General features: G+C 40.5%; 1 protein-coding gene across 2 annotated transcripts in view; it reads right to left on the bottom strand.

Annotated features, from left to right (window-relative positions):
* SAXO4 (stabilizer of axonemal microtubules 4) overlaps nt 1-19,904 on the bottom strand; it is a 52,606-nt gene that overhangs the window by 19,471 nt on the left and 13,231 nt on the right. For both annotated transcript variants that reach the window (XM_089655024.1, XM_089655023.1), the window contains 5 exons: nt 19,154-19,282; nt 14,896-14,959; nt 14,202-14,308; nt 12,798-12,866; nt 9,175-9,261 (listed from right to left, as the gene is read on the bottom strand). In XM_089655024.1, the coding sequence (XP_089511150.1) occupies nt 9,175-9,261; nt 12,798-12,866; nt 14,202-14,308; nt 14,896-14,959; nt 19,154-19,282 (456 nt within the window). The remainder of the gene's footprint in view (nt 1-9,174; nt 9,262-12,797; nt 12,867-14,201; nt 14,309-14,895; nt 14,960-19,153; nt 19,283-19,904) is intronic.

Below are 19,904 nucleotides of genomic sequence, written 5' to 3'. Positions count from 1 at the left end.
AAAACTTTATTTTGGTGGTATTTATTCACCACTGGGATTTTTGTTTTTTTTGTTGCTATATAAATGAAAAAGTCCAAAAATGTTTGAAAAAAAGTGTTTTTCTCATAAAATCTTTCTTCATAAATCCTGGCCAAAATGTATTCAGTTATCTGTTTAGTAAAAAAAAATAACCCACATTAGTTTATAACAAAAATTATAATTTTTCAAAACATTTTTTTTACTTTTTTTTTTATATTATTATTTATGTGTTTTTTTTAACATACTGTCACCCTAGCAGTACAGTGTCACCATACTGACACTTTTTTTTTTTTTTTTACACTGATTGCTTTTACACCCATAAAGGCAGTAAAAGCAATCATTTCTCCTTCTCTCTGGCTGCATTCCTGCAGCCCAGGGGCGGACTGACCATTTGGAAACTCGGGCACTGCCCGAGGGCCCGGGGTCAGTAGGGGGCCCCATAAGATGCCCCTGGTACCTTTTTCATAGGTTTTTTTGAGTTTGGGGAAGGACACAGGGGTCCCATGATCCCCTATTGCCCGGGGGCCCCATGAGTTGTCAGTCCGCCCCTGTTGCAGCCATTGAGAAATATTGTGTGAGCTTTTTTTTTTTTTACACTGATTGCTTTTACACCCATAAAGGCTGTAAAAGCAATCATTTCTCCTTCTCTCTAGCTGCATTCTTGCAGCCATTGAGAACTACTGAGTGAGCTGTGATTGGTCACAGCTTGTCACATGGTACAAGGCTGTTGTGAATAGCCTTGTACCATGTGATCTCTGTGATCATTCACAGATTTCACACGTAGTAAGCAATAATGTCAGACGTGACATCTTGCGTACTACTCTTCATGTGATCACTGATTGGCCAATCACTGACCACATGATCGGGACCTCACACAGAGGTCCAGTACAGCGATCGACGTTCCAGAAAGCGGTGCCGCGCGCTCCCAGGGAGCGCGCACAGTCCAAAATGGCGGGCGCCGTTTATGAACGGCAACCCGCCCCTGCACTGCAACCGCCCGGCCGTTTATATACATGGGCCGGACAGAGAGTAGTTAATGCATGATAACGCATTGTGTTAGCACAACACATAGTTACATGGGCTTTTAGGGGGAGAGTTACTAAAACTGGAGCATTCAGAATCTGGTGCAGCTGTGTATGATAGCCAAAACAGCTTCTAACTTCAGCTTGTTCAGTTAGCCTTTGGCAATAAAACCTGGAAGCTGACTGGTTTCTGTGCAGAGTTGCACCAGATTTTTCACTGTCCAGTTTTAATAAATAACCCCCTTAGTGTCTTTATCCTGTAGTAATCGGCAAACTTTTCTAAAACCTTTCTGCTAATCATTACCTGTTCTGAATGATATAATGGTATGAAGAAAATATTGCTCACTATGGCCTTTTATAGAGATAATATCCTAATGTATTGTAGTTATGCCAGAGAATATGCAAATTAACAATTTGATATTTGAATACAACCTAATTTCATACTTTATTTCCTTTTGAGCCCTTTCACATGGGTGGTATCCATCCCGGCAGTGTTGCTAACTTACCAGAATGAAATTCACTGACACGACACCTACATTTTACAGGCACAGCCAAATTTTTACTAGCATTTATAAAAGGTAAAAAAAAGTACAGTTTTAAGTGCAAATTTCAGTATTTAGGTTACAAACAAGTGCAATGTGCATTTATCAATGTGATTTAATGTAGTTATTAACCATTAGCCGCCCGGCCTATAGCCGTTTGGCGGCGGCAAAAATGCTTCACCTTTCCGGGTGCACGCCATTTGGCGTGCTCCCGCACATGCGCAGTTCACGCGGTTGCAGAGCCACGCAGCTGCGCGATCTGTCACCGACCGTGTACCTCGGACACGGCCGATGACAGATCTGAGTACCGGCCCCCGTTGCCGGTACCATGTGACCTGCTGTGACCAATCACAGCAGGCCACATGACAGTTGTATACAATGGATGGCTTCATTCATGCCATCCATTGTATACTAGTGCCTAGCTGTGAATGGTCACAGCAGGTCACATGCACATGTCATGTGATTAGCTGTGGCCTAATCACAGCTAAGCACAAAAAAAAAAAAAAAAACCTTAATGAATCGATTTAATTCAAAGTGTGAGAGCGCTGAAACCTGAAAACTGGCCTGGGCAGGAAGGTGTAAAATTGCCCGGTATTGAAGTGGTTAAGGCAAAAAACATATTTCTTATTTTATTTACAATATAGTAAGTAAGTAGCTCAGGGAAAGCACTCAACAGGACAAGAATGGGCAGGCACACACAAATGAGATGGACTCTCACAGTGACACTGCCAGCAGTACAGATGATGATGATGACATCTCACTGACATAACGTGTCCGCTCCTGAGTCACAGTGACAGTCTCTCTCCATGCCAGGTGGTCCCTTCAGACCACTCCGGTCCAAACAGCACTGATAGTTCCACTCTCAACTTGTCTTGCTCCCATCCTGCATACCCGCATGAGGCTCTAGCTGCTCTGCTCCCTTGCACCATGACGTCACACTCAGGCCCGCCCTCCTACCAGTGCTGACCAAACACATTGAAGCAGGCAGCTCTGGACTGGAACTGTGCATGCAAAGTTCCAAGCTTCATGGTTATTTTTTTAACTGGTAACCATTTCCTGTCACTGGCACTTACTGACAGGAGAATAGTGCCCATTTTTTACTGGCTGCCAGTAAAAATACTAACGGTTGACAACACGGCAGGGGATTCATGAACAGATCCCCTGATAAATTGGAGTAGAAGAGAATAGATGTCACATTTTCCTCCAGCCTGAAACCAGAGCTTAAAAGCTAAGTTTGTGGCCCTTGTGCTGCTGTCTCCTAGTTTAGTAGAAATCTTCCTCCTCGGATCTCCTCCTACCCCCTCCACTGTAATCTTCCAGTGCAACAGGGTTATTAAAGCTGTGACAGGCACTTATCAAACATGCCCAACTATGCCAGCCCTTTCCACCTACCTCCTCCATACACAGAAGATAAGAAGCTATACTATCGCTTCTATGAATTATAAATGATCTATGAATGGAGGAGGCGGACCTTTCAATCATCTGCCTTTCCTCCATTCATAGACTGTTTGTTTTTCATTCATAGAAAATTATTACCAAACCAGGAGATAGGAGTACAAGGAGCACTTCATATTAGTAAGTCATGTCCTTTGTGCTAATTTTTGTTATTAAATTTAGGCTTTAAAGCATAAGTAAAATTAATTAAAAAAAAAAGACATATATGCTTTAAGTTTCCATTCTCAATTGTTTCATCATGTTCCTTTAAAATTCTGTGTCCATTCAGTCCTCATAAATACCTTACAATCGTCCGGCGATCCCCTTCTGCATCATTTTCCTTTATGCCTTTGTCTGCAATTCATTATTCTCTCAATATCTCTTTTTTGAGTCACACATTAACATACACTGAAAGCAGAGTGTTTAAGAGAGGACCAGTGGTGAGCTTGAGTGAAAGAGCACATCCAAAGCAACCCTTTAGACAAGCGTGTTCCTCTCTGCTGGCCACCAAATGGTGCAGAATTTAGCTGTGCTGAATAGTGGCTTGATTAATGTTTCTGAAGCATGTAATCAAGAAGAATGTAATCAAGCAACTAATGGGCAGACTGCATAGCTAAAGTGTACTCTATTCAGTGTCTAGCTTTCTGTCTGGAATATACATGTGTAAAGGATGCCGAGGAATGTGTTCTTTAACTTTTGCAATCAGCAGCAAGTTAATGCATCACTCCCCCTATTGGTTGTTTTGAAGAGCCAAACACAGCAGCTGCAGCTACAGGCATTAATGGAGGATATGCACACATTTTCACAAGAAACAATTATTTCAACAATACTAATGGAACATTACGTGACGGTAATTAATGCTCTTTATTAATACTTAATGTGATGAATGTGACTTTAGTACTCCTTTAAGGGACCCATGTTAAGTCCATGAGCAGGTAGATGTAAATGGATGTGTGTTCATTTACATCCTTTAACTGCAAACCACCACGTTTAAGTCCAAAACGTTTCTGTTTTTTTGTTCGGACGTTAGCTGGACCTGGAGATAAATGGATGTAGGTGGACGCACATCCGCTTACATTCGCCTCCCCATAGACTGACATTGAGATTCTGTTCAGATCTGCCTGAAAAACTAACAAGCAGCTGTGAAAGTAGGCATCTGTATACAGCATCTGTCCTACTAGAAAAATGACTAAACCCAAATTGTAGTCCACAGGATAAAAAAAATAATGTTTTGCTTCCAGTACACAGAAAAAGGCAAGGACACTGCAGAATCAAGTGGTATTTTCTATTCTTACTGAAAGCATTCTTTGCCTGAAAAATGAAGGATGGGCAAACTGTAAAATATTAATATTTGTTCTTGGATTTAGTTACCATAAAAAACTATCAATAAATGCTGTATTACATGCTGTTCATATTACCTTACTATGGGATTCATTTTTTGTATGCTGCAAAAAAAACCTGGTTGATCCTGCTGTTCTCGATCTCCCCATTCTGCCCATGTCCCCAATGCAGCTGGGGATTTTGTACAGCAGTGTTGGCAGCTCCTGCACATGCTCAGTTTTCAGTGAGTTTCTATGCTTAGCATTTCCTCTTTATCACATCTGAGGAGCCCATGTGACTATAGAATCACACATGTGGATGTATATACAGCAGTAAATGGCAGCCCACTCCTTCCCTTCTCCTCCACGACTACTAACCAGCTAAACACAATGGGGGGGGGGGGTTAGATATTACATCTTGAGTGATGGAGACTTCACCTCCATGTTATTCTAAGACACAGGCTGGAGGGGTGTGACACAGCCTGTGACTGGCAGAAATCTGCTCACACCATGTTCTTGCCAAAAAATAATATTGTATTCCAAATATATATTTGTATGACAATTTAAAAGTTTATTGATTTTACTTATTTGTTTTTAGTCCAATTCCAAAGGCTGTTTTTTTTTCTCTTGAACATGTAACCAGCAGGATAGTACTAGAAGCTCCTCTTGCCACTGATTCCCTGCAGGCAGGGTGGGAAAGAGCTGGGTCATGTGACAGCTGTATATCGATTAGGAAAAAGGTACTTATCTATTTTTTTATTAAAATAATTACAGTGCCATCATCCATATACAGAAAGAGACGGGACAATGTAAATTAAACAGTGTGTGTTCACTATAACTTTAAGTCAGAGTAATATAGGATTGTTTTTTCTTTTTGTGGCGCACAGGGACTGTTTACAGCTTATCTTAGGGGTGTACTTATAAAAAATGTGCATAGCAATTTTCTCAGTGAAAGTAAATGTACATTCAATCTGTGTAAATGGGGAAAACATGAATGTTATTAGGTTCATTCCTGTGCTGACTGAATGTTTTCCATTGATTTTAAATGGAAAATACTGCCTTTGGCCACTAGATAAAGTATTTTAGGAAGCTGCTATGATACTTAGTGCCATCAAGTGGGCAAATGCAGTATTTAGCATTTTAAATAATTGAAATACAGACCTCAAAATAACATTCTTTTTTGGTCCTATCTGCAGAGAACGAATATATGTGCATTGTTACTGGGCAAACTGCTCTGCAAGTTTTTTTTTTTCTAACAAATAAAGCCCTTACTGTATGTGGCAAAAGAAAACAGCTCTCTAGATGTCACACAGGAATAATCGCACAGCGTTTGTGGTGTCAGTCACTGAATTTGGTCTTCATTCTAGCCTGCAACATTTTTTCATGCAGCAGTTCTGCTTGCTAGCAAATCCAGTTGTCCGTGTGAAATTCATTAATTTTTATTTTGAACTGGAAGAAGCAGCAGGAATTTCCAGCTTTCTACCCTATTGTAGTAGAGAAGAAAAGAGTTCAGCTCCCTTGATTCAGCTGGAGCTTTTTCTTGTGTATTCTGCATAAGCCCTTATTGACATTAAGCTAGAATAGAGAGATGGGCAAAGACACAACACATTCGCTGCCGGTATTACACTGCACATTGGCTGCTCTCCAGCTGATGATAAAAGGGTGCAAATGTTAGTTATATTTAGTGATTTCTCATTTACAACTGCACGGTAGTATATGTTTTAAATATCTGATAAACCTGCTGATGACAACATTTGATCACGCTGGTAGTAAAGGTCATTGTGGGTATCATCTTAACCTCTTCCATACCGGGCACTTTTACCCCCTTCCTGCCCAGGCCAGTTTTCAGCGCTATCACACTTTGAATGACAATTGCGCGGTCATACAACACTGTACCCAAACTAAAATTTAATAAGTTTCTTCACACAACTAGAGCCTTCTGTTGGTGGTATTTAATCACCACTGGGGTTTTTATTTTTTGCTAAATTAACAAAAAAAGACCAAACATTAAAAAAAAACTCACATTTTTCTTTGTTTCTGTTATAAAAGTTTGCAAGTAAATAATTGTTCTTCATAAATTTAGGCCGAGATGTATTCTACTACATGTCTTTGGTGAAAATAACCCAAATTAGTATTTATTATTTAGTCTGTAGGAAAGTTATAGAGTTCAGAAACTATGGGATATATCTGAAAATTGATCAATCCTGAAGTACTGACGGCCAATCTAATTTCTTGAGGTCCAAGAATGTCAGAACAGTACAGATATCCCCCAAATGACCCCTTTTTGCAAAGTAGACAGTCCGATGTATTTCATAACAGGCATGGCGAGTTTTTTTGAAGTTGTAATTTTTTTGTCCTAATTTTTCAGAAATGAAGAAATAAAAAAAATGATTTTCACTTTTTTTTTTTACATACTGTCACCAGTGCAGTACAGTGTCATCATATAACTGGCATGGCGGTGATCAGGGACACTGACTGGTGACAGTACGAAAAAAAAAAATTGATAATTTTTTTTTTATTATTATTATTTTTTATTTTTTTATTAAATTTTTTTCTCTTTTTTTAAGATTTTTTTTTTCATATTTCACTATGACCAAAGTAGTATAATGTTTCCATAGTAACATTGTACTACTTTGGGGAAGTGATCTATATGTTTTTTTTACACAATTTGCTTATAGCAAAGAATTACTTTGCTATAAGCAAGCATTTACCTGAATGACATTGTTTCGTTCAGAATTTTTTTTTTTCTTAACTGTGATTTGGCCACAGCTAATCACATGACACAGCTGAGCTGTGATTGGCCCAGCTTGTGCATGTGATTGCTGTGACCATTCACAGCTAGCCACACTTGTATACAATGGATGGCATGATAGGAAGCCATCCATTGTATACAACTGTCATGTGACCTGCTGTGATTGGTCACAGCACGTCACATGGTACTGGCAACGGGGCCGGTACACAGATCTGTCATTGGCCGTGTCCGAGGTACATGGCCGGTGACAAATCGCGCTGCTGCGTGGCTCTGCTGGCATGCAAACTGCGCATGCCTGAAAGGACGCCATATGGCGTCCACCCAGAGGGACCAGGGTTTTTGCCGGCCGCCATTCAGCCATAGGCCGGGTGGGAACCAGTTAACCATTATCTTTTTTTATTTTAAATGACAAAGGATACAGAATGACATATACAGTTGTGACCAAAATTATTCAACCCCCAATGCTGTAAAGGGGTTTAGGGACTATAGTGTACATTTGGAATTGTATTCAGAATCAAATCCTACAAGGACGTTGTAACTACCCAAATGCAACTAAAATGACATCAATTGTTTATGTAATACAGTAGTAAATGGTTCTTATGTGGTTTCTTCATTGCCACAATTATTCAACCCCTTAAAGACTACCACTCTGAAGAACAGAGGTTCATACAGGTGCTTTCCATCAGGTATTGAAAACACCTGTGGATGTCACCGAGCAGCAATCAAGCATAATAAGCACCAATTAGGCAGCTTTAAAATGACTGTGATACTCAGCTCCTTCTAGACATTTACTGGTGTGGTTACAAACATGGTGAAGGCAAGAGAATGGTCCAGGAAGACAAGAGAAGAGGTGATTTCTCTTCACAGGAAGGGCAATGGCTATAAGAAGATTGCAAAGATGTTAAACATACCAAGAGACACCTTAGGAAGCATCATTCGCAAATTCAAGGCAAAGGGCACTGTTGAAACGCTACCTGGTCGTGGCAGAAAGAAGATGCTGACTTCGACTGCTGTGCGCTACCTGAAGCGTAGAGTGGAGAGAAGTCCCCGTGTGACTGCTGAGGAACTGAGAAAAGATTTGTCAGATGTGGGTACAGAAGTTTCAGCCCAGACAATAAGACGCACACTGCGTAATGAAGGCCTCCGTGCCAGAACTCCCAGGCGTACCCCCTTGCTGTCTCCAAAGAATAAGAAGAGTCGACTGCAGTATGCCAAAAGCCATGTGGACAAACCACAAAAGTTGTGGGATAGTGTTCTGTGGACTGATGAAACAAAATTAGAACTGTTTGGGCCCATGGATCAACGCTATGTTTGGAGGAGGAAGAACAAGGCCTATGATGAAAAGAACACCTTGCCTACTGTGAAGCATGGTGGAGGGTCAATCATGCTTTGGGGCTGTTTTGCTTCTGCAGGTACAGGGAAGCTTCAGCGTGTGCAAGGTACCATGAATTCTCTTCAGTACCAGGAGATATTGGATGGAAACGTGATGCAGTCCGTCACACACCTGAGGCTTGGGAGACGTTGGACCTTTCAACAGGACAATGATCCCAAGCATACCTCCAAGTCCACTAGAGCATGGTTGCAGAGGAAAGGCTGGAACATTTTGGAGTGGCCATCGCAGTCACCAGACTTAAATCCGATTGAGAACCTCTGGTGGGACTTAAAGAAAGCAGTTGCAGTGCGCAAGCCTAAGAATGTGACTGAACTGGAGGCCTTTGCCCATGAAGAATGGGCGAAGATACCCGTAGATCGCTGCAAGACACTTGTGTCAAGCTATGCTTCACGTTTAAAAGCTGTTATAACTGTAAAAGGATGCTGTACTAAGTACTAAGATTGAATGTCACTTGGGGGTTGAATAAAACTGATAATGCTGTGAGCACAGAAAAGACATTTGTGGTTATTTCATTATAACTGTTATGTTATATTTGTCTGACCTACAAGTGCCTCTTTAATGTAAATGTAAGCAAGATGACTGAATGATCAAAAGCAATGTCAAACTGGCCAAAACACTCAATTTCAGTGGGGGTTGAATAATTTTGGTCACAACTGTAAGTCATGAAAACAGCAGAAACGTAACTAAATCTTACACTGGTATGGAGTACTTGATCTGTTTCCCTGGTGAAGCCACTGTCTCTTTCAGAGTTCCTGGCTAATGCTGGAAGTGGCTCTCTTCCCTGCAAAACAATTGAAATTGAATGAAGCATCAGCATCACAACTTTACCATAAAATAATAGCATTATTATTGTACAAATGTATGAAATGGGCCCACAGTTAGAGGATGATTGAATGGCAGGGACTCTAGTGGCAAGATACTCCACCAATGTTCTAAGCTTCACTCTCCTTTCTGGTCACAATATAAATATAATGAACCCTATCCTCCTATATTTTACCCAATATAAAGCAATCCATTCATTACTCTAAGACCCCCCCATTGTCATAGATTCCACAGCTGGGTAAAGCTGGGAATTCAGAGGTGAAATCTCGTCACCAGAAGCTCCAAGAGGTACAAATGTGTGTAATTCAGCCAGAATTCAGCAGAACCCAATCCAGAGTTCCCCCAGCATGAACTTACAATCTAAAAGGGCTTTGCATACAATCAGGCATGGGCAGCACCACCAGAGGGGTTAAAGAGCAGATTGTAACAGCACAGTCAATTGTTCTACACAGCGGAAAAGGATCTATGCTGTCTAAAGACGTTTAGCCGTTCACTGTGACGTTGTCTTAACATTTGCTAGAGATATTTTGGCAAATACAATTTCCTTGCAAGAAGAGTTGCCTGTTCTGAATTTCTTATACAGTTTAACAAGTGTATTTCTATGGCTACATGTACACTGAAACTGCCGTAGATGTTAACTTTCTGGCAGCAGAAAAGCGCTAAACGCAGCAAAAACGCGTGTAAATGTGGTGCCGCGTTTACCACTTGGGCGTTTATTCATTTCATTGGCCAAAGCACTTTTCATTGAAATGCATAAATGCCCAAGCGCTAAACGTTGCTAATGTTTTGCTGCATTTGGTATCTTTTGGGCAAAATGTTCCTTCCCTCAACTTGATTCTTCTGTGTTAGTAGAGGGATGTTTAACTGCCCCTAAACTCTGCTGCTGCCAAACTCTGAGCATGGACACATAGGCTTTTATTGAGCTGAGTTCAGGGGTTTTAGCAAAAAAAAAACACCAAAAGCTCCTAAACTCCTGTTTAGGAGCAGCTGTGTACATGAGATCTAAGTGGGTTTACTCATGGTGTATTATAGCTACGTTTAACCCTTTAGGTTAGGCAGAAGTGTATTTGTGCAGAACAAGTGTAACCAAGTTAACCCTTGAGGTTAGGTACTACTTCAAAAGATTTTTTGACATGCTCTGCTATTAGCGCTTCCTAGGGAAGGGAGTTTCACATTTTACTGCTCTGACAGTAAAGTACCCATTCAGCCATCTTAGATTAACCACTTCCATACCGGGCACTTTTATCCCCTTCCTGCCCAGGCCATTTTTTAGGTTTCAGCGCTCTCACACTTTGAATGATAATTGCGCGGTCATACAACATTATACGCAAACTAAAATTTTATCATTTTCTTCACACAACTAGAGCTTTCTTTTGGTGGTATTTAATCACCGCTGGGGTTTTTATTTTTTGCTAAATTAACAAAAAAAGACCAAAAATTTTGAAAACAACACGTTTTTCTTTGATTCTGTTATAAAAGTTTGCAAATAAATAATTGTTCTTCATAAGTTTAGGCCAAGATGTATTCTACTACATTTCTTTGGTTAAAATAACCCAAATCAGTATTTATTATTTAGTCTGTTGGAAAGTTATAGAGTTCACAAACTATAGGATATATCTGAAAATTGATCAATCCTGAAGTACTGACGGCCAATCTAATTTCTTGAGGTCCAAGAATGTCAGAACAGGACAGATATCCCCCAAATGACCCCTTTTTGCAAAGTAAACAGTCCGATGTATTTCATAAGAGGCATGGCGAATTTTTTGAATTTGTAATTTTTTTGGAAAAAGAAGAAATTAAAAAAATGATTTTCACAAATTTTTTTTTTACATACTGTCACCAGTGCAGTACAGCGTCATCATATAACTGGCATGGCGGTGGTCAGGGACACTGACTGGTGAGAGTACAAAAAAAAAAATTATAATTTTTTTTCAATTTTATTTTTATTTTTTTATTATGTTTAATTCTTTATTAATTTTTTTCATATTGCACTATGACCAAAGTAGTATAATGTTACCATAGTAGCATTGTACTACTTTGGGGAAGTGATCAGTATTTTTTTTTTTTTTTCATATTGCACTATGACCAAAGTAGTATAATGTTACCATAGTAGCATTGTACTACTTTGGGGAAGTGATCAGTATTTTTTTTTTTCTTTTCATATTGCACTATGACCAAAGTAGTATAATGTTACCATAGTAGCATTGTACTACTTTGGGGAAGTGATCAGTATTTTTTTTTTTTTTTTTTACACAATTTGCTTATTGCAAAGAATTACTTTGCTATAAGCAAGCATTTACCTGAATGAAATCAATTCATTCAGGATTTTTTTTTTGTGATTAGCTGTGATTTGGCCAGGGCTAATCACATTAAACAGCTGGGCTGTGATTGGCCCAGCTTGTGCATCTGATCGCTGTGACCATTCAGAGCTAGACACACTTGTATACAATGGATGGCATGAAAGGAAGCCATCCATTGTATACAACTGTCATGTGACCTGCTGTGATTGGTCACAGCAGGTCACATGGTACTGGCAACAGGGAGGTACACATCTGTCATCAGCCGTGTCCAAGGTACATGACCGGTGACAGATTGCGCCGCATCGCGGCCCTGCGGGCATGCGCACTGCACGTTCCAGAGCGGATGCCATATGGCATCCACCCGGAGGGACGAGGTGTTCGCCCGGCCGCCATCTGGCTATAGGCCAGGCAACAACTGGTTAAAAAACCTTTCTAGTGCCCTCAAATTGTGGCTGTGTGTCCTCTTCAAGGACCTTATACCCCGAACACAGGATGAGGATATCGGACAAATGATTGTCTGTTGTTTTTTTTTTTTGCATGCTAGTCTCATATCAAAAATGAAGCGGTTACTAAAGTTAAGAAAATTCTCATACGACAAAATACATCAGAAGTGATGTAATATATTGTATTGTAATGTATTCTTTCGTTTCCAAGCATGCGCAGTCTTGGTCACTCGATTTTTTACCGACAAATACTGTACTGATTAAATGACAACCGTTCATTCGGGTATCATACGAGAAAAATGTTCATGCTTGTCCCTTTGGATATTTTCGCATGAACTGTTGTGATCAGCTGTTGAAAGCTGTGTATTAACAATCAGATTATCGGACAATCAGTATTTTTCATACGATTTTCTCATCCTGTGTACTAGGCTTTAGAGTAAACTATTTATTTACAGTTACTGCAGCTTTTCACATATCTGTACATTGTAATTATATTCCCTCTTCAGCACCTCTTCTCCACAGTGAATAACTGTAATCTATGTAATCAGTCCTCATAGCTGAGGTCCTGCATCCCCCTATTCATTTGTTGTCCTTTACTGAACTCTTTCTAATTAAACAACGTCTTTCCTGAGCATCAGTGACCAAAACAAAATATGCCTGGATTTCCACAAACGTGGGCATTTGCTTCACTTTTATTTTAAGTAAATGACCCCCAGATTACAAACACATGAATCAATAACACAGTTGTATACCTGCAATAAGGAGCTCGGCAGAAAATCAGTCTTCGTGATACTGAGCCCCATCAGTCGGTGATACCCCTTCTACAAAACAAAAAATGTGAATGTGACAGCACTAACTTAAACACAAAACCATAAAAAATATATTAGTAACTGGCACACAATAAAATTGCATATATGTCACCCCTGTGTGGAGGAAAAATGGTAATATGTTGGAGCATATGCACCCTGTAACCCCAACAACTGTATCATTTTTCTTTTTTCTATAGCTTTTTTTTTTTTATTGCATATTTAAACTTTCAGACCTGGCAGTTCCTTTTTCAGGGTAATGACACTGGTCCATTCACCCCTTTGCGCTGGCAATTCAGCTGCATTTTATTTGCAATTTTTAATGCACGGAATAATGTGTTATCAGTTACCAGTTTAAAACAGAAAGTAAATTGTAAATTGTAAAGGTCATATTTTCCAAATCATGCTGCAAAACAACCCAGTAATCTGAAAAACACATATCTGTAACATTAGGCCCATGTGCACGTGTTTTAGTGTGTTGCAACAGCATAGTGTGAATGAGCCCTCACCCTCTACCTTGCAATACAGCAATGGCATTGTGACCCTAATGTGCATGTTCCTGCTGTGCAGGCTCAGGCCTGTCTCAGCTCCCCATATCCCTCTTATGTGTAAATCACCCTGTGCCTGTTAGGGATACAGGGTGATCTGTCCTAATATTCGGGTGGGGTGTTGTTGTTTAATGTTATGTGGCTGCATCCCATTGTTCTATTGTCTGTCTGGCATGGGAGCAAACTATTATGGGATGTTTGTGTTTATGTGTATTAGCTTAGTGGGGGGGGGGTGTCTCCAGCAGCCCTCCCTCCTGATGGGACTGTCTGCTGGTGTGAAGTTTGAATACCTGTTTGTCTCTTGTTAGTAAATGTAGATTGCCCTGCCCTGTGTCATTATGCAGGGAGGGGGGGGTTGTCCCCTGAGTGTATATATCTTGTATCTGTGTTCAAATAAACTAGTCTACCTCCTGGTTTACTTCAAATCTGGTGTCGTCTAGGTCTTGTATGGTCGACTGTGGTGTCTGTTGTCGGTGTTCAGACGGGGAAGCGGTATTCTAACGGAAGTACTCAAGCGCAGTCTGGGTCGGTTCTGTTACTCTGGTGTCATGAGCCTGTACTGGGTGTGTTTCAGAATTAATTGCCTGCTATCACAGGAATGGGTTCCCATGTCACCAGACATTTATCAAAGGAGGAGCATTACAGTTAAGACTGACTAAAAAACTGAAGTACTGAGCAGGAACTCTTCTTTCTGTAAGCATCTCAAGGATTTCCATTTTAATAAGGGTTTTAATAAGGATATGCATTTGTTATTTTTTAATATCCAGGGTAGTATTTAGAATGCTTTCATCATCAAGTTTACCGGAACGCGGTGCTGTGAATGTGGATCATGGGTGATGGGTTCCATGGTTGACCCCTCTGTGAATCCTGAATTTTCCATTGCTCCAATTATAGCATTTTGAGATACGCCTAGAAATAACAGAAATATGGGGGATAATAGAATCATCATACAGTATTATATCTGGACAATTTTTACTTTTTGCTCTTGTTACTGAGAGGTCCTCTACTATTCAGAAATAAAACACTGAAAATCATCATATTTTCACATAAAAAGTCTCTTTATTGTATGTCATCGGAACTGACAAGTTATACATACAATGAAATGTTGAATGATATACTGTATATCTGAAGTAAATATATGTATACATTTAAGCCTCGTACACACAATCAGAAAAATACAGCATTCTAAGTGTTCTGCCAAACCATCAATCAAGCAGCCACAGCCAATCGGATCAGTGTATTCTAACAGCAGAGGAGTCCCACTTTCAAAATACAATGGCACAACAGGGATGATTCCTCCTTCTACCTCACGTGTGTGGATTGGGAGGCTGATTGAAAAAAACCCAAAGCATCAATGGTTAGCCTAAGTCCCGAAAGGATGTGCAAAGCTAGCTGGTGATTAATGCTGCCAGTATCCATATACAGTAGAAGTGAAAGGTCTGTTTGGATGGAAGAACCCCTACATTTCTTTTTTTCAGAAGGTACAAGGGACTCACCTGTCTGATGAGGTGATTGTACACTGAATTTAGTTTTGTATTCTGTGGACATAAAAGATGGACCCTATGGTAAATAGGAAAGTTCAGATTGTTAGAGGCAGAGAGAAGCTGAACACAATCATATTCTGTACAATACAGTCATTTAAACAACCTTTCAGTCCCATCCAGTTTTAGGCAACTAGAGGAAGCTTACTCCTGCCTTCAGTTTTTACTCTTCCATGTGCTGCCATTATGTAGATTTTCCCTCACTTCCTACGTGGTTAAAGAGCAACTGCAGCCACAACTCTTTTCAAGAGTTTTGGTCAGAACCTTTGTGTGGTTTTCATGGCTGTCCACATTGGAGAGACTTTTGCACACTCTCTGCACTAAGGATACAATAAGAAGTGAGGAGAAAAGTGACCTTTGACAGCTGTTACTGGAACACATGTCCCCATTGTAATATTTCCCATCGTTCTGTAAGATTTTATATGTATCCTCACTTTTTGAACAGAAAGTGAGGGTGAATTTCCACAATGTGGAAAAAGACAGCAAAATAACCTGACAGGGGTTGTAACCCTTCTCCACTTTACCCTAAAATATAAAAAGAATTTATCATTGGGTGTCTATTCTGCTGATCTGTGATGTTATGGAAATTTGTATGACCCCCCATCATACCTATAGATATGACAGTTTACAGTATATTGTATAAAATTAGTTAGGTTGCCCTGAGACCGCAGTATTAGATATATTAGTAAATTAATGATAGAGACAAATAAGGGTGGATGTCATTATAATATCACCATCTTATTTTCATAGTCCATAGATTTCCATTCAGTGCTAAGTTCATATTAACAGCCAGGTGGAGAAAAAACAGATGGTAATCTGCATTTTTACTGCCCCCGACCAACAATGTCTGAATTAATATGGCAGCTGGAGGGGTGAGTACACATTGCCACCGCCAAGACACTTTGCTTCATAGTGCGGCAAGTGTCTGTCAAACTCGCATATTGAAGTCAATGGGACTGTGCCACAACCACATGCTAAACACAGTTATGGTGGTACTTATCAGAAGGCTAATGTTGTCAATTACAATGACGGCATGCCAAATTATCAAAGATATTCTTATGCAGGTAACCAAACAAGGTAATCACAGGCTGAGCTCTTCCGGACAGTTCCCAAACTCATGTAGGGAATAAAATAAGTCTTTTTCTGTGGTTCAAATTGCCCTCTATGTCTGAGAGTTCCACAGTTCTGGATTCAATTTTCAAGGATTGGCACTGCATACCCACACCCAATTGGCACTGCCTATGACATTCAGGTTGCTAGGCAGCTGAAGATGCAAACTACTCAGGAAGTCTAGAAATGGTAAGGACCACTACACTGGGAATGTGTGCCTTACATGATCCAAGTTGTTATTGACCAGAAGCAGCATCCTTAGTTTTCAGACCCTTTCACACATATGTGCAGGAATTAAAGTACAGTGTTCTTTCATCTTAAAAACCCAGTACCTAAAAGAAAGACACTGGATGCATCAAGGGACCCTTAAGACTGCCTGGGCCGTGTTCACAATAATTTTGTCCTAGGGCCAGAGTTGCAGTGCTCAGGCTTGACTACAAACTCTATAGAGATAACGGGATAGTCCAACTTGGTATCAATAAAAACATAACAGAGATTCTAACCCATCTATATGTTATCCAAAATGTAGGATTTGGCTGGATATACTTTAAGCGTCAATCTAACATGTAGATTGCAATCTTTACAGATCCTAGGAGTTCCCTAAAAAAATTCCATCATAAAGGTAATTTTCAATCATTCTAATTATTTCAATCAGTAACACATTATTACTATTTAGCTCTTTACAAGATACAAAAATAACATAAAAATGTTCAGAGTTCATTGGGCTCCATTCACAAAGTGGTATCTATGCTTTAGGAAATGCGGTAAAATACCACTTAGCAGCGTTTTTAAAAAACAAAAATTTCAATTCACTAAAAAAAATGCTGCTAAAATACCACATGTGCTATTTTATGAAGTGATGCGTTATTTTAATAGTGACAACTTGCAGTAATTTAACACCATGGCGGCCGCGTCCCCCCTCTTTTCTGGCCTGCTGAGCTACATGCTTGGATAAGGATCCGGTATGGACTTTGGGGGGGACCCCCACACCATATTTTTTTCCATCAGCACACAATGGGTTAACCCCTCCCTTTGGATCCTCAGGACCATTTTTTCCAGCTTAATAAAAAAGAGGCTTTCTTCTCCCTTCCTGTTCTCTTTTTTTGGTCGCTCCAGGGCCACCTGAAGGTACACCCAACCAGCATTCCCCCCTACTGAACCTTTCCCCCCAAGTTCAGCCTCTCCTGGGGATGGAAAATCCAGAAACAATAGAGGTAAACCCTCTTAAAATGCTAGATACCCTGAGTGCCGGGGCTGCGGGTTTAATTGGTGCTTAAATGGCACTTTGAGACTGTGGTTTGCGTATGGGGCACAAGACTTACACTGTATCCTTCCTCCTCCAGGGGCTCACGTAGGACCCACACCAGCCACTTCTCCAGCTTCTGGCACCGACGCTGAGGTAAAGGAGGCCATAGTCAGGATTCTCAGCCTCCGTTAGATGGTGGAGAGATTTTTTTCCTAACCTCAAAAGACAAGGGGCCTCCTTCCCTTGTCTGAGGAGATTCAAAAGTTATTTGAGGATGAATGGGAAAAACCAGAGAGGAGAGTCAGAATCCAGAATCGGTTTGCAAAATTGTATCCATTTATGTCCAATTTGTGGGAGATAGTGCCAGGAGTAGACACGGCTCTAAAGCGCCTTGCAAGGCATGTGTCCTCAACCACCTTCAGAGATCCGATGGATAGGTGGGCAGATGCCGACCTTTAAAGGATATATTCGGTCACAGGAGCAGCCTGTTGGCCAGCCATAACCCTAACATTCATCTCAAGGGCCATAAAGGTCTGGGTCTCGAATGTGGAGACAGCATTAGATTCAGGGATTGAGGCAGCAAAGATCATTTCGGCTCTCGAAGAGCTCAACCTGACGGCAGCTTTCTTGGGCTTCCATAGATCTGGTGAAGCTGTTAGCAAGACTTATGGCACATTTGGTGACGAAAAGGGCTCTGTGGTTGCGGCATTGGACCACAGATGGAGCTTCAAAACATGCCTTGTGTAACATCCAATACAATGGCAAGATGTTGTTCAGGAAAAAACGTAAGGAAGCTATTAGGTGGGTCACAAGGGGCAAATCAGGCCGCTTAAAACAGACATCAAGGAAGAAACCGCAACCCTTTCAGGTCAGGGCAGTTTTGAATTCTGAAGAGCCCGAGAAGCCAGATCATACAGACCAAGCAGGGAATATGCTAGGCCACATGGAGAGAGACACAAAATTCCTTCCTGCGGTGTGTGAAATCCAGAGCAGGTCAGGCTGCAAAGAAGACCGAAAAATCTTTTTTGACCTCCAGGTGGGAGCCAGACTGGCGTCATTCTGGAGGATATGGACGGTAAGGACTGGGGACTGTTGGGTTCAGAAGACAGGCAAACACAGATACAGCTTAGCCTTCCAAGAAAAAACGTCAAATATGTTTGTCCAAACAGACTGGCCGCAGGACCAGAAGAAACAACAATTCTTACAAGAATACATGACAGAATTATTACAGCAGCAAGCCATCACACTGGTTTCTCCAGGACAACAGGGGAAAGGGGTGTATTCCCCTATATTTGTGATGCCCAAGGTCTCCGGGGAGCTCAGTCTAGTGTTAGACTTGAGATCCTTGAACCATTTCACTGACCCGAAAAGATTCAAGATGGAGTCAGTATACACAGTTATATCAATAGTTCAACTGGAAGATTGGCTGATTTCAATCGATTTGGCAGGTGCATATCTGCATGTCCTGATCATCAAGCATCATCAGCGATACCTCAGATTCACAGTGGGGGAAGAGCACTATCAGTTCAGATGTTTGCCGTTTGGAATCAACACGGCACCCGGGGTGTTTTCCAAGATCCTAATGGCAACCATAGCGTTTATTCCTATGCAAAAGATGCAGTAAATACCGCAAAACAGCATAGTTATTGACAATTACAGGACCATAAGCAATATTTAGGGAAAATGTGCCCTGAAACCTAAATACCGCATGCGATCTGCTTTAGTCAATGGAGTCCATTGTCACAAATGTAGAGGTGATTTGCCTATTTCTAGCAGTAATTATAGCATATTAATCTTGAATGACTTGGCTTAAATTGTACCACACAGAATCACATGTGAACCTAGGCTAAAACTCACATGTCGGAGGTTTTCAACCTCAGGGGATCCTTTTCCATGAGGCATAAGTAGCAGAGGTCGATGTTGTGGTGGGATACCAGCAAAAACTCTAGAACCATGGTCCTGTGTGTTAAAGTGCACAGACTTCACCTGTCAAAATCAAGAATAAACCTCATGAGATCATCCTGACAAAACAAATTAAAGAAAGTCTGCACTGAAATAATCTCTAGGCTAATACTGCTGACCTCTTTCTTGAAGCTGCTACTTGCTGGCTTTCTATGTCCCCGACCCAGAACAGAACAAATCATGATCTGCAGGCTTATCCAGGTCAGTGACCTGCAGAGCATCGAAGCCATTGGGACAGGCAACATGTATTTTCAGTAAGACAGGCCAGCAAAAGCAGACTAACCATTCCTTTATTACACATAGGTGATTTGTGAAGTGTAATTTTTCCTATGTAAACTTGTATCAAGTTAAAAAAATCAAAACCTTCAAAAGGCTCTAAGCACAGGTACTGTTAGATGGGAGAGCAGAAGAATTGCTTTACTGATTGTTTGAGGAATACATAACTGTATTAACTGGTGTGTTTATACACCGTGTTCCAAATTATTATGCAAATTATATTTTTCTCATTTACCTAAATAATTGATGTAAATAACAGTCAGCATAATTCTCATGTTATCAACTATTAAGAGTACAATTCAAATTTTATTGAACAAACCTCCTAATGATAACAGGATTTTTTTTAAACATAAAAAAACTTACAATGCAC

The sequence above is a fragment of the Staurois parvus genome, unplaced genomic scaffold (genome assembly GCF_062004578.1).
Source record: "Staurois parvus isolate SC_StPar_1 unplaced genomic scaffold, SC_StPar_1.0 ptg000818l, whole genome shotgun sequence".
NCBI lineage: Eukaryota > Metazoa > Chordata > Amphibia > Anura > Ranidae > Staurois > Staurois parvus.
Note: the sequence above shows the minus strand (reverse complement) of the source record. Positions and strands in the feature narration are given on the sequence as shown.